Source organism: Thunnus albacares, chromosome 6 (assembly GCF_914725855.1).
Source record: "Thunnus albacares chromosome 6, fThuAlb1.1, whole genome shotgun sequence".
NCBI lineage: Eukaryota > Metazoa > Chordata > Actinopteri > Scombriformes > Scombridae > Thunnus > Thunnus albacares.
Window position 1 is genome coordinate 16,647,856 of NC_058111.1, and position 15,444 is coordinate 16,663,299.

Consider the following 15,444-nt stretch of genomic DNA (forward strand, 5'->3'; position numbering starts at 1 on the left):
TGCACATAGCAGAGGCTACAGTTGAAATGTATTCACAGACAACTTGCCCTGAGGATTATCATTGGTCTACAGGGGTCAGAGGCGAGACTCCAGACAATGACGCACACAAACCCTTAGTCATGTGTGATCTCTCAGATGTAAGTCTATCTGATTACTAATAATACATAGTTGGCATACTGACATTCCTCTTTTCATAGAAAGCCTTCTCCTCCCACTAAGTTGCCTCTTCCACCACTTCTTTTCCTAGAAACCTATGTGACATAATTGTTTTACTCTTGCCATCGTAACTAGTAGTAAGAGCAGGTTCAGACTGATCTTAAGATGGGAGTTGACTCTAGTTCCAAAGAGAGAAATTCAAGTTAATCTGAGGACTTGGTAAAACATCTTGTACTTCAAGTTCAAGTTGAATTTTATTAGTATCCCAAAGGCAGTTTGGTTTGCAGCCAGGCATTAAACACATACAGTAACTCACATGAATACTCTGACAACATTAAATCGCAACAAAAGCAATCGAAAACGGAATCTAACTAAATGCTGAAAACTGGATTTGTCCAAAGAGCTCTCTTAAATTTTGGAAAATAATAGTTTAAAACTAATACCTGCAGACACGTTTGCTGTAGAAAAGCTGTTTTTTTTCATTTGTAATGGCGAGTGGACTAAAACTTGCTGCAATCATCTATTTTTCTCAGACTTCCTTCCCAATTTTTGTCTCTCTTCTTCTGCTTCTTATAAAGACTATTACCCAACACCAGGGGTAAATGACCAACCTAAAACATATAGGACCATGTGGTCATCAAATCCAGATTACAAGATCTCAGAGGACAGCAAGCACTTTCACTTTTCACCATTATGCTGAGTTAAATCCATTAATTGTGATTGATCTGACTTGAATTGGCTCTCCATGGCCTGGTTCCTTATGCTTTAAACATCATCAGTTCATGTTTGAAAGACAGCACACATCAGTTATTTTTCTACACTAATCTAATTTTATATGGCAAAGTGTCAACCTGTTTGGGAAATTCTTCCTGATTCACACAAGTGTTACACACTGGCATGTAAGAGCATGCAAACTGTTTGGACAAGAAGGAAAATAGAATTACATGCATAGCAAATAATCAATAATCCTACATGTCTGCCTGCTCTTCCTCAGCTGCTGGAGAGGTGCTAGCACACCTGAGGGATAAGTGTTGTGCAGAGGAAAAGATTACTGCTTCTCTATTTCTGTCCTGCAAAGCTCTTTAGCAGTCTTACCCTCATGTGTCAGAGACTGTGAGAATGAAGTGTGTGTGTGTGTGTGTGTGTGTGTACCTAGAAAACATGTGTGAGTGGACATACTCAACACTGTGTGTTCAGTTATTGTCCTTCCCCTGAGCAGCCCTTCATTGCATCCCTAATTACTCGGATCAGTTCCTGTGTGCACTTACCTTCCCTTCAGCAGGACTGAGGAAAGCAATCGAAAACTGAAGACAACATTAAGGATTAATAGAGACACTAAAGGAGTAGTGGTCAAGATGTTGATCACCATGCTAACAGCGATGTACATGATGGTCAGAGTCGTAGAGTCGGTAAGATGAGTACAATGATAGATGGAAAGATGGATGGAAAAAAGAATAGAAATAGGAATCTCATTGGTTATTCTTTTGGGAAATTAGCACATAAAATGTCATGATTATGAAGTGTGCTAGCTTCCTTTTTTAAATATCTGGTAATATTAGAATATTTTTAATATGTTTGGAGTGTTTGGAGGATGATGACATTCTAATGTAATGTATTCCGTTTTTGCTGAAACTTACTACATGTTTTTCTCATTCAGCAGATTGTCAGTATATAAATCAGGTTTATATGGACAGCATCAAAATGTGATTAGGGTGATGTTAAAACAGGTTGTCAGTGTCAAATACAAACCAGGTTTATACTGACAGCATCCAAAAATGATTAATGTGATGTTAAAATAAACTTTAACTACGCAACATTCATCTCTCCTTGCTTTTAATTTTGTAACATCTAATGCTCAAGTTTCTCCAAAACTGTTTGGATGCTTATTTATCGGAATCAGAGCAGCAGTGAAAAGTCAAGTACCACCAAAAACCTTCAGCACTCCAAACTCTACTGAAAATTGAATGATTTTTAGACTTAGCTGAGACATGTGGGAGAGAGATATTTAATTTAGAAGTAAAACTCTCACATTTTCTCCCACACACTGACACCTCTAACCTAAACTCCTTTTCATTTTCAGGTAACAGTGCGGTTTGCACGGCAACAGGACCCTTTGCCTTACATGGTGTCCCAGCCTTTGCCTTGGCAGGTTCATTCAGTGTCACACAGTCGGAGGAGCAGCAAAGCAGATGAGGTTAGTTGTAACGAAATCTGTGCATCAGTGAAGTTTCTGTTACAGTGCTGACGTGCCAAGACATGTGATTCTTTACAGCTACTACAACTCTTACTCTTTCTGGACATGACTGAGTTATCCAATATAACCACATCCTCTCGTCTGAACATTGAGGAGCTCCAGTGAGGTCATCTTGGGGTTGCTTTTTTCCAAGAAGATTTCACAGTAGTTTTGTGAAATCAAGAAATCAGTAGTTTTAAGAAAAAGAAACAAGTAAACTGCTTGGGGTTTTTACTTATAAATCAGCTTTTCTAATCTTCTTTTATCTAAAGGTGAGACTGAGCATGTGGAACGTTCAACAGTCAATCTTGACTCAGCATGTGAGCATGTGCTTTAAGCTTGGTCACATTCTGCATCTGCTTTAAGTGCCTTAAGAGAGTAATACAGCCGCAAGTATAAGAATATGATATACAAGACAGAGATTACTTTTGGTGCCCCTGCACTCAAGCAGCACTAGCCGTTAAATTAAATAAAATAGGATAAAGTTGAGTTTTGTATCAGACCCAGTTAAACAACAACCTTCTGGTCATCGGTGAATCAATTAATTCTTGTGAAGAGATCAAGAATGTCCACAACTTCATAGTTACTTATCTATTCTTTAGGCTTTCACTTTGGATTCCTGTATAAAGCACATTTCACTAGTGCAAAATGCACTCCTCCTACGCAATAAGCTCACCTGTCCGTGGATTTCTTTTTCTTTTTCACAACATTCTACGGGTAAGTGGTTTGAAGGTTACTTCTGACCCAGACCTTTATATATAAAAGCTGGCAAATAAATAGACATACAGAGGCAAAGACCTTGACTACAACAGGAAGAGGAACTTTGGTGGTTAACTAGAGGCACAGGTACTAAGATGAGAAGGTGAGACATCAGCCAACTGTCAAAAAATGAACAAAACAGATAAAAAGGCAAAGGTGAAGAAAGACCTTTTGTTTTTTAGACCGGCCAGAGTTTAAATTCACCTTCACTTCTGTGGTAAAACGTAGAGTAGACCTAATCGACGAGGTCACGGAGCTGCTGTGTGGGACTGAATGCAGGCACACAGCTAAACTGATGGGTAAGAAGGCTAAGTTGGTCTAGTCCTCAGCCTCTGGCTTCCCTGCTGCTGCTCTGCCTGAGCTGTAATCCCAATCAAGGGGATTTGTGTTTGAGGTCATTATTCTAACTTAGAAAAGACACACACAGGTGCAGCAACACATGTACATTTAGTGCTACAGAAATACGCAGTCATACTTAAGGCCGGCACATTTTGTACAATTGCATAGAAGAATTTCACAGTGCCTGTGCCTGTGTGACTATCTGTTCACAAGTGTCTGAATTTCCGGTCTCAGTGGTATGTGAACAATGTTTTAGTTAGGTTCCACATGAGATTGTAACATTGATAATTATCATACTTGACTGCTATCTGGTGCATCTTGTTTGCACAACTGATTCTTTCCTCTTTTTCTGTCTCTGTGCGTCAGTGTGTGTGTCAGTATGAGTGTGTCTTTAACAACTTTTTTTTTTCTTTTTCAGTTTGATGGCTACAGGAGGAACAGCATAGGCGTGTACAGAAAGAGTAAGTAGTACTGTTAAATCATTTAAATGCAGGCTATTTTCCTGTCAAATCCAACTGAATAAAAGGTGAATCAGAAAAATAGCCTGCTTCAATCAAGGCTAATATGTATACCATGTGTTTGAACTTAATTATTGCTACAGACTATGTCTCCATGGCTATTGCCTCAGCCTCTCTGGCTATCCCCTGTGTCCTGTCGTGCTCAGACTCCAATGCCAGCAATGGGACATGCACTGCACCCGCTGCACCCCCACTCAGCCCTGTTGAAGTTGAAAAGGCTGCCACTACCATCCAGACCCATTTCAGGAAGTTCCAACAGAAGAAACACAAGAATGGCAAGTAGACGGATAGAGGGACGGGGAGAGGATGAACGGTGGCGTTGGTGTAGCAAGCCCGAGAGACGACAGGAAGGAGTTGGGACACATTTGGATTCACAGCAGGATGGGTGGACTCTGTGATGACATACTTGTATGCCTATGTGCACCCATATGTAAATGTACATACATTCAAAGTGTGTTATAAAGACTTACAGTAGTAGAGATGCAGGATTAATGACACAATATAAATAATTATATACAGTAATACACCCCAAACAGCTGCTTGTAATACGCTATGTAAAAGGTGAATATTACATGTGAATAACTGTGCTGTACATCTGAATGAATGATAGTTTTGATGTACAGTGATGACAGAGTGACTGTGAGTGTGTGAGTGACTGTGAATATGCTGTAATTTATATTTGACCAGTGTCTTGAGTATATAAATATGAAAAAATCAAATAATTTGTCAATGTTGTGGATCTTTCAAAAACACACACTTTAAAACATTTCCAACCTATTTCAATAAAGTGCTCTGTCAGCCTGTGTTGTGTTTCACTGCAGCATGTTGCCCTCTAGTGTTTTGATCAGGGTGTTAATCACGTTATGTGTGAATATTTTAAGATTGTTAATATATAATGAAAGAGTACACTTAAAAGCCCCTATGCAAGGTTTTTTTTTTTAGAATACATTAATACTCATCAGGGGCTGCATGGAGATCCAACGTGTTTATATATATATTTTTATATATATTTTTTTTTATTTGCACAAGGGTTACAATAAAATATTACACAGTAAAAAGTTATATTAAATTGTGCAGGAGAGGAAGGAAGCCCAGAGGGCTTATACAAAGTCCTCTCCTTCATTTCAACAAGTCATTAAAAACATACTGCGTCATAAAACAATATAACATCAAATAGACAAAAAAAAAAAACATGTATAGCAGAAAAGAAGAGAAAAAGAAAAAATAATCAAAACAGAAATATGAACACTTTAAATGTGCAAGAGGTGTAATACATACCCAGTCACACAAAATTCTATTTAGATAAAAGATATTTTTTAAAATGCATTTTAAACATTATTAAAGAAGACAATGACTTCAAAGTTGTACTTAGTGAATTCCAGAGATGAGGACCTCTAAATTTGATGATTGGAAGTGCAACCATAAGGTAAATGAAAGTCCTTTGATCGCATCATTGAATAAGAGTGAATGTCTGACAATAAAAGGAAAAAATTATGAAATGTATCTGTAAGGTTTTGCTCGTGATATATGAATTTGAACATAAACACACATGTTAGAAGAGTATTTACAGAATAAATTGACAAAAGTTTAAATTTCCTAAACAAAGGTGCATATGGCTCTTGGCTAGTGGAGTTTGAAATCATTCTTAAAAACCTTTTTTGTATTAAAAGTAACTGATTGAGGTGTGAAGGATATGTAGCAGCCCAAACAATATTACAATAATTGATATATGGATAGATTAGACTATAATACAGAGTTAAATAAGAAGAAGGATGAATCAGAGAACAAACTTTCCTCAATATTCCAATCATTTTCATTGACCTTTTGCAAACATGTTGAATATGTTTCTTCCAAATTAATCTTTCATCTACAATAACTCCGAAGAATTTAGTAAATGGGACTTGAAACATTTCTGTATCATTAATGAATATTGTAGCATCATCTTTTAAATATTTTTTGTTTTTATTGCAAAATATCATAAAATTAGATTTTTGGACATTGAGAGTGAGCTTGTTCATCCAAAAAAAATTCATTTAGAAATGAAGGACATTCCATTGTTTGTACACTGGATTAGTGCTTTGAAATCATCATGAGTAGCTATGAGATTAGTATCATCAGCAAATAAAATAGTAAAAAAAATCTTTGCAAATCATTGGCAAGTCATTAATGTAAATCAAGAATAGAAGTGGACCAAGGATAGAACCTTGGGGTAATCCACAAAGTAATTTTAATCTATTTGAGATGCAACTATTTGTGGATACAAATTGTTCTCTATTGTTTAAATAACTGGCTGGCCAATCGAGTGCAACATCTTGTAATCCATATTTATTAAGCTTGGAAATAAGAATATTGTGGTTAACTGTGTCAAACGCTTTGGATAAATCTAAAAAGATGCTGAGTGCAATTTCTTTTTCATCCAAGGCAGAAGAAATCTTGTTGACAAGCTGTAACAGTGCCAACTCTGTTGAGTATTTTTTCCGAAAACCATATTGATGTTTGTACAGGGTGTTGTTCTCAACTAAGTGCTTTGTTGAGCACTTGAGTCTTGCATAAATGAGATTCTCCAGAATTTTTGAAAAACAAGATAATATAGAGATCAGACGATAACTTGTAAAAGTATCATAATCACTTGATTTGTAAAGGGGTGTAACTTTAGCAACTTTGTGATCGTGTGGCACAACCTTGTAAGGATAAGGAGAAAATATGGGTAAGAGAATCAATGACTGAATTAATAATTTCTTTCATCAAGTTACTTCTGATTCCATCAGCAGAATCCCTTAACTTCATAATAATACTATGTATTTCTTTAGCAGTGGGTGGCTAAAATTGAAAAGTGAGGAGAATTTACCTGTAATTAAATCAGTTGGAGTCTCACAAGAATCATTAAAATTCATGGCTAAGGAAAATCCTACATTTATAAAAAAAATTATTGAAACCCTCAGCTATCTCCCTGCGGTTAAGAGGATTCCATCACTCCCCAACAGGGGCTTTTTTTCTGTTTAGTAATTGATTGATAGGTTTCCATGATGACTTAATGTCATTAGAGGCTTGGGTGAATTTCCCTGAAAAATATTTCTTTTTGCCTTTTCTTAATAATTGGGTAAAAATATATTTGTACTTCTTATAAGTTTCCAGATTTAGAGGAATGGGATTCATAACAAATTTCTTATATAATTTGTTCTTTATAATAGAGGATCTTTTTAATTCTTCAGTCAACCAAGGGTTCCCATTTGTGGAGTAATTTTGTTTTTCCTATTAATCAATGGAAAACATTTGTTAAAAACAGAATTGAAAACAGCTGAGAATGTGTAATAAGCTCTTTCAACATCTTGCTGATGGCAAACCTCACCCCATGAAACTTCATTTATCAATGACTTGAAAGTCTCAAGATTCTTTCTGGAAGACTTATGATATTTTGTGATCTCTTGTGGAGTATTTTTAGATTTGCTGTGCTTATTAACCCTGGTTTGAATGAACTGAAATACCGGAGGATGATCAGAAATATCAGTCAGCAATAATCCTGCACTAATATTGTGATCTAAGTAATTAATTAATATGTTGTCAATAAGTGTAGCAGATGAACTTGTTATTCTAGTAGGTGTATGAATCAAGGGATAAAAATAAATTGAAAAAAGTAAATTCAGAAAATCAACAGTAGATGACAACTCATCTTTGAGGAGATTAATATTGAAATCACCAACATACACATTTTACCTTCCTTACATATAATTTCCAGGGTACAGTAGAGGGCATCCATAAAAGTGCTGATGTCAGAATCAAGTGGTCTATAAATACATGAGATTATAATACTTTTGTCATCAAATAGCGAACAACAGGGAATTCCGATGAACAATGACTCTACATCAGTCTTATCTAAATTAAGGCTAAGGTCTTTTCTTTCAATAGAGTTAAATTTGTTTCGTGAACAAATTGAGACTCTACCTCCTACTCTGTTGTTCCTGCAGGAATGAACAGCATTGAATTGTGACATTAGATAAAGACACGCTATATCCTCATTAAGCCAGGTTTCTGATAAAGCAATCACTGAAAAGGTAGGCTTTATAGTGGATAAATATTGAGTTAGGAAATCATAGTTTTTAGGAATACTACAGATATTCAAGTGAAAAGTCAAAAAAGCACATACTTGATTATCCTCAGATTGGCTTTGGGTTAAATAATTAAACTGATCCTCATTATAGTATTGGCATGATAATTTAGCATTTTTTAAATGATCAAGATTATTGTCAGGAACAAAGTATTCATTGTAAATGGTAATATTATCATTACTTAGGTCAAAAGGGTAGAAAACTAAAACATCATTTACACAGGAGTCAGAGTTGTCAATTACATTGATATTAGTGCTAGAGGATTCAGTGGAGCAACTCATGATTCAGTAGGATGACTCTTAAAACAGCACAGCAAAACATCTCTGGTTTGGTCGAGGAGGGTGAACAACTAACTTGGCATACTTCGAGTAGGCAATGTTGCCTTTCAGTCTATCAGCTCTGAGTTGGAGCAGCAGATCTTTCCTCTTCAGCTGGACACTTTCTGAAAAATTTTCATTAATAAAAAAGTTTGTACCCTTGAGGTTTGTACCCTTATCCTTAAACCGGAGTAGTTTTAGTGCAATAGATCTTGGATGTCCAGTGTGTCCATAATTTCCTATGCGATGTGCTATCTCAATTTCGATGAGCTTGGGGTCAATTTTGAGGTGGTCAGAGAAAAACTTTTATGCTTTGCTCTCAGTGCCAGACCACAATTCATATTTTGAATCTGGTATGCCATCAATGACCAGATTATTTCTCCTGGATTGGTTTTCCAGGTAATCCAGTTTTGTTGACAAGTCATTAGTGGATGTTTGGTGACCTGAGAGACTCTCTGTTATAGCTCTGATTTCCTCCATACTTTTCTCCTTGTTGGCATTCAAGTCATCCAAGTCAGCCTGAGTGTATTGTAGACTGGCTTTTAGTTCCTGAATATCCATAGACATAAATGAAATGTCTTTGACAAGACCATCAGCACGGGAGATAGCAGAATCAACTAAAATGTGTAAACATGACTTGTAGCTCTTTTCTTGTTGCTCAAGTAGTTCTTTGTAAAAAGTCTTCTGCTGTTCCAGCAGCTCACAAACCACAGACAGAGTGACAGGTTCTTCTTCACCTCTTCTAGACATTTTGATTTCTGAGTTCATCGAGATTTAGATTTGAGGAGCTTACTCTGAGGAGATAGTCAAGGAAGGCAGGTATGGAGGATGGATGATCCCATAGGCCCCAATTTAGAATTATATAAAGAAATAAAGAGGTTAAGTAACCATATGAATAAATTCAGACACAGTAATTAACATCACTAAAGCTCTGCCCTGTATTGATTTACAGACAGGGACTCTGTAATGAAAAGTAGTATTATGAAATAAAATGGTCATTGGGGAAAATTATGTAGTAAAAATTGCCAGAATGAAATAAAAAGAACCTGCAATAAACTATCTTACTGAGAAAAGACGCAGGTTGAAAAAACTTTTCATACTAATGAGCTGATTTAATTGTTATTTTTTCTTTTTGATTATTTCATAATTCCATGATTATATATTTTGTCTGTATTTATTCACATAATAATTTCATAATTTTTATTTTCTTGTTTCATTTTAAACACTTATTGCTCTATAGGGGGCTGACAAGTCAAATTAAAGATGACAGTTCACCCTAATTTTACACACATTAACTGTCAATGCAGTCCAACAAGTAGCTACTAAAATTGTTGAATTTTGTTGTATTACCATCAAACAGGCACTATGGAGGCCTGAATTGAAAGTAAACTGTAGGCAAACGTTACAGAACTCAACATGATGTTCATGGGTGTCACTTAAAGGGTTTGTTCCCCCAAATTTCAACAAAATATTTTCTCTACCTAAACGCAAGTCCACCTATAGTTTTATGCTTTATGCTTCTATACTTAAGTTTTGCAGATCGTTTTTTGTTAAATTTGCCAGGTTTTGAGATATCCCTCTACTCTGATTTCAAAAAAGGATACAAAAACAATGGAGGTGAAAAGGGGAAGGGAATTTCATTTGTGGTGTGTCTTTCATTGAGACTACTTTCGACTAAAGAAACAGTCCAACATAAGATGCCAAACTAACTAAAGTTGGTATAGTTCTTATCACGTTCTATTTTAACACTGGGTAATACAGAAAACCCTCAAAATTAATCTACAATGCTACACGATTCTGAAAGAATGAACAATATCATCACAGTTCATAAAAAGATAGCTTTATTGCACAAGGTGTTGAGTACTCTTTTTTGTTTTTGTTTGTTTTCATAGAAAAGAAAATGTAGAGTTAAACACAAGCAATTGCAAATTGAAGCAACGTTTCCCCATAAAAGTTTAAGGAACAACCTCTTCATTTTTAAAATGTTTTAATTAACCCCCTTTTTTAATTGTTCGATTCACCGTTTCCCTTTATCTTTTATAACCAGCAAAATTTTCAGAACATGCAATGCTGCTGTCCTCCCCCCAAAAAGTGGAATAATAAAAAAAGGCAAACTCTAAATCAAGCAACCAGTGACAAAGAAAAAAAAGAGAAAAGAAACAAAAACAAAAAAAGATTAAAAAAAATAAAATAAAAAAGAGACAATGCAACCAAATGTCCTGTAAAAGAAGAAATCAATATTATTAACTATGCATGGTCCACTCTGACATGTTCCACTGGTCCATAAATCAAGATAAAGCAGTGTCTGTATAATTCTATAGTTTTTCATTAAGTCCTCTTCTGTTTCATTACAATAACTGCAGTTCAAAGTTTACATTGTGCCCTGGTTTCTAGTGAAGATGTCGAAAATAGTACTCATTTATACAAAACACTTTCCTATGTACACAAGTCTTCTATTATGGAGTAGAAATTATGTTGTATAAGAGGGCAGGGGGGTACAGTGAGAGGGGGAGTTCTGATTGGTTGAGCAGATGTGGAAAAGGTCAGGGAAAGTAGCACATGTGAAGTTGGCTTTACAGACACAGACTGAGTCAGTTTGAAAGTATGTACTTGTATTTTAAGGAAAAATCCACCCTAAGTCAGTTAAACATTGTAAATTACTTTAAAATTGCACATTTCCAAATGCTAGACAAACTACAGAGATATTTGCAACATTGCTAGACAGAGTTTAAGGAGACAAAAATGTACTCTGGACTTTTTTCTATCAATGGCAAAACATTTATGGCATTTTTGATCAGTTTAACAATTTTCATGTTCTTAAAATTTTGTAGAAATGCAAATAAAAATGACACAATGTTATTACATATTTGATGCATTAATACTTTCTCTCTCTCTATATATATATATATATATTTAAGGATGTTGCATTCCGTGCATTCCTCAATAAAGACAATAAATACCAGAATGTTAACTTCACTGTGGTTTGCAATTTGCTTTGAAAGCAGCTAGTTAATTTTAGTTTTTAATACAGTTTGTTGTATTGTATTTTTACATTAAACTAGAAAGGGTCAATATCTGGACTTGGTATTTGGGGTAAAAATATGTCTAAATGGACAAGTCCATGATTCAGGATTGAGGACAGTACAAAGGCCTGAATTACTGAGCAAACTACCTCTGTAGTATTGTGTGTACTGTAAGGTGGGCTGTGTGGTATTGAATACAACAAAATATACTGTATATTACATTTGAATAGAAACAATTAACTCCTGGAATATAATGAACAACACAGACTGATGATTTACGCAGTGTAAAAGTATTGGAGGGTGGAATTTTCCTTAAAGGTGTACATTACATTTCCTTTGAGCAAACTGACGTCATACAGTAGAAGCAACTTCACTGAAGAACTGGGGAAAGCAGGTTGGGCAGGAGTTTATTTCATCACTCCATCCAATATCCATACAACTGGAGTAAGGAAGCCCCTGTTTTTGGTTGCTAAAAACAGGCCTGCCCCATTCCCAAACTGTTTTTTTTTCCTGAAAACAAGTAAATGCATAACTTGAAACATAAAGGCCAAAATGAAAGGCATCGAAACCATTAACAATGAAAAGAAGAAGAAATTCACTTCCTTCTACCAATACTCCAAGTCCTGTCTAGTTTGAAATAAAAAGGGAGCATGAATACAATTATGAACATTTTTTCTATGGGGTATGTTAATTGGCCTTCACTCCTGGAGTTTGGGGAGGACTTGCTATGACACAGATAAGAAACAGAAACACTTGGTCTGTTTGTCTTCATTAACTATAGTCAGGTAATGGCATTGAGTTTGTGAACACACCTTTGGAAGGTACAATACAACATATTACAATAGGCTCACTTACTGTATAGGCTGTCCTTGTTTTACTGTTTTCTTTTTCAACACCACACTTTCTGCACTGAGCCATAGACCACAGTTAACCAGCGACACAATCTCACACTATAATTTGACTTTTACTGTGCTTGTCCTTTCAGCTGCTACCTGCTGCACAGGCTTTGCAGCTGGAACATTTACAAAATCACAAGGGGTCATTGTATCATTCCTCAGTTTCACCACTAAATTTTCTTTCACACCACTTCCTTTCTCTCTCCAAGATCTCCCGTCCATGGTTGTGCTACCCGTTTAAGTCATGAGCTTCCCTCTTCGTTTTCTTCCTTCCTTCTTGCAGTTTTTCACTCTGAGCGATTGTCTTGTGATCTTTTAAATATATTTTCAATTAGAACTGCTTTTATATTTCTCTGCTTTTTTCAATATTCATATATTTGCTATATATTTGAATAGAAATATATATGTACATACTTTTGAAAACAAACATATATCATATCTTTTTCTTTTTTCTATTGCGAGAGCCCTGATGTTACGTTTTACCATTGCAAAACATTTGGAGCAACTCTTTTTTTTGGAACGATCTTTGTCATGGGATTAAGCTTTGGGAGAAAAAATGGGAAAACAAAATAAACTTAAAGTTAACAGGTACAGTACCATGCATAAAGCTAAAATCAATTTCAGCAAGGCGGAGGGACTTGAAAACACATCTTTTTGTTTTGAAGACCACTTATTTCTGAAGAAAAATGGTATCTCTCTCATATGTAAACCCCTCTCTGTTCTCTAACACAACTGCAAATTCTATTAACACTTGATCTCTCTTTCTATAATCTCAAAGTCATTGTCCTTCATAAATTCAATTCAAAGATCACTTCATACAAATATGACTTTTCTTGTATACATCTCTATAAATTTGCTGTAAGTTTGCAACGTGTCTGTCCAGTTGTCATTGAACGTCAAATAGCATTTCTGCCTGTCTGTGCATATTAGACCTCATCTCTCAGTCTTGTCTGTCTTTAACTAGCCCAGTATGCTAGCAGTAGGTCACAGTGACACTGTATGGATATGATGGGGGACTGGGTGGGTAGAGGTGAAGGTAGGGAAGAATAGAAAGGGATAAAGTGGACACAGGTACAATGAGTTAAACAAGGAATAATGGTTTTGTGGCACCATGATGAATAGTTAAAAGGGTCTCTTCCTTCTTAGTTGTGAGGGAGCAAAAAAGAGAAAGAGAGAAAGAAAGGAACCTCTTTCTTATCATCTGTAATTTATCTCTTTTCAACCCTCTTAAATATTTCTCATTTCTGAAGCAATGCTGTCAATTACACTTAACTAAACAAAGTTCAAAATGCTGGACCAAATTAAGATCATAGTGTTACATCGTCATCATCATTACTGCCACTGTATCCCCTTTCACAGGTACAAAATGAACAGTGGTGGTTTGGGGGGGGGGGGGGGGGGTCAGTTTTGACACAGACGTCTGCCCGAGAGGTCAGCATACAGATTGATTTTAAAAAGGTCCACTGTTGGTGTGTGCCTGCCACATGTATACCTATATATATTTACACATATACACCCACACGCACACACACGCAGGCTTGTGAAGGTTTCTGTTACTTGGATCCATTCTAACCTTTTCTTAGTGCACATGAGATTATATTTCCATCATCAGGAAGAAAACTGAAAACTTCTGAAAAAAAAGGTTTGGATTCACCTTTCATTTGATGATACTTGACATTTTTTATCTTTTCTGCTGTTTATAAAAGCATTGATTAAGACCACTATACTGTGTCATCCATTGCATGTATAAGAACATTCTCCGCATCTCAAAACTGGCATTGAGACAACAGTCTTTCCACTGCCTCTAATGTATGAATCCATGATGGAGTAACCTCTCAGAGCCAGTGTAACACCAAGGCTGGTGGTTTATGCATACAGTAAAAGCATCCTGCCATGGCACAATGCTGTGATATGAGCTCTTCTTCCATCAGAGACCAGAAAAGTAACACATTTAAAAACTTAAAAACCTCAACACCTGTGTGAAACTCAAGCAACCTGGTTCACTCTTCTACTGTCTTGATCCCAGAAAACAAGACAGTGCACGTGGAAAGCATTTTGTGCATAAGTACTGTGTCTTTACCAGAAAATGAAAATATGAAGTGAACAGATAAATCATTTATGTTTTGGCAAGTGATTTCCAGGGTGGTGAAATAAGAGATAGAGAAAGATGACACAACAGTAATAGAAAGCAATCAGGCAGAAAGAAAGGCAAACCCCTGTGCTGTGGAGACCGAACTCTGACCCCTTCATACAGCAGTGTCAATGGGAACCCAACCAGCCCCCTGCAGCCTGGCACAGCGCAGGCACTGACGGGTCAGCTGGGCATGTGTATGTTCCTCACCCCACTTTTCAATAGAGGCTCCAGGAAAGCGCTGGCTTGACCAGTATTCTATTAAGAGTTACAGTGACAGGCCGCAGTGATGGCAGGCTACACCAGTGTGTAGGACTTGGAGTAGGCACCTGCCCCTCCATCCCTCTGCTTCTGTAGTCTGCCTAAGCCCGAGGAGCTGCTCTCTAGGAGAGAGTCTCTGGATCCTCCCATCTTGGAGGAGGATGAGGAGACACCTCCAGGGGTCCCTCCTGTGGCCCCTACTGCCCCACATCCACCGGAGGATGATGATGCCCCAGCAGCTGCAGCAGCAGTAGCAGCAGCAGCTGCCGCTGCACTTTGGGCCACTGAGGCAGAGGAGCCAGGCATGGTGAGAGTCCTCTGGGGAAGTGTGGAGCTGCTAGAGCTAGAAGACGCCCCTCCACTCCCACTACCTCCACCACAACTTCCTGTTGCTCCTCCAGAGGAAGCCCCAGAGGAAGTGAGGTTGGAGAGGCCAGAGTGGCCCATGGTTAGGGCCTGCTGCTTTGCAGAGTCCATAGTCACATGACGGCCCTGGGTGTGGTATGCCCGCTGGGCCAGGCCACGAATAGAGGCTTCACGTGGTGGAACCACTGGACATGGGTCATGATGCTCTGACTGCTTTCGGAAGAAGGGATCTGACTTCATGTAGAGGGGTAGGTTGCAGTAGTCACCTGGAGGGAAAAAGTCAAATTGAAGATGACAGGAAAAAGCTAGCAAAAGCCAAAGCATATAGATATTTCTAGC

The 15,444-nt window shown here is 37.1% G+C and overlaps 2 protein-coding genes across 5 annotated transcripts in view; one reads left to right on the plus strand and one right to left on the minus strand.

Annotated features, from left to right (window-relative positions):
• The first annotated feature begins 1,273 nt into the window (after window positions 1–1,273).
• LOC122984126 lies at window positions 1,274–4,806 on the plus strand. 3 transcript variants are annotated; one of them, XM_044354448.1, is made up of 4 exons: window positions 1,274–1,565; window positions 2,237–2,350; window positions 3,906–3,948; window positions 4,089–4,806. In XM_044354448.1, exons 1-4 carry the CDS (start codon window positions 1,512–1,514, stop codon window positions 4,286–4,288), a joined length of 411 nt encoding a protein of 136 aa, XP_044210383.1. In that variant the 5' UTR covers window positions 1,274–1,511; the 3' UTR covers window positions 4,289–4,806. The 3 variants fall into 3 exon arrangements, with proteins under 3 accessions (XP_044210383.1, XP_044210385.1, XP_044210386.1); XM_044354450.1 differs by having other exon boundaries at window positions 4,116–4,806; XM_044354451.1 differs by having other exon boundaries at window positions 1,277–1,565; window positions 4,152–4,806.
• Window positions 4,807–10,252: 5,446 nt separating this feature from the next.
• The window catches only part of LOC122984372 (Down syndrome cell adhesion molecule-like protein 1 homolog), a 98,971-nt gene continuing 93,779 nt past the window's right edge, over window positions 10,253–15,444 (minus strand). For both annotated transcript variants that reach the window (XM_044354768.1, XM_044354767.1), the window contains exon 35: window positions 10,253–15,371. In XM_044354768.1, the coding sequence (XP_044210703.1) occupies window positions 14,776–15,371 (596 nt within the window). In that variant the 3' untranslated portion in view covers window positions 10,253–14,775. The remainder of the gene's footprint in view (window positions 15,372–15,444) is intronic.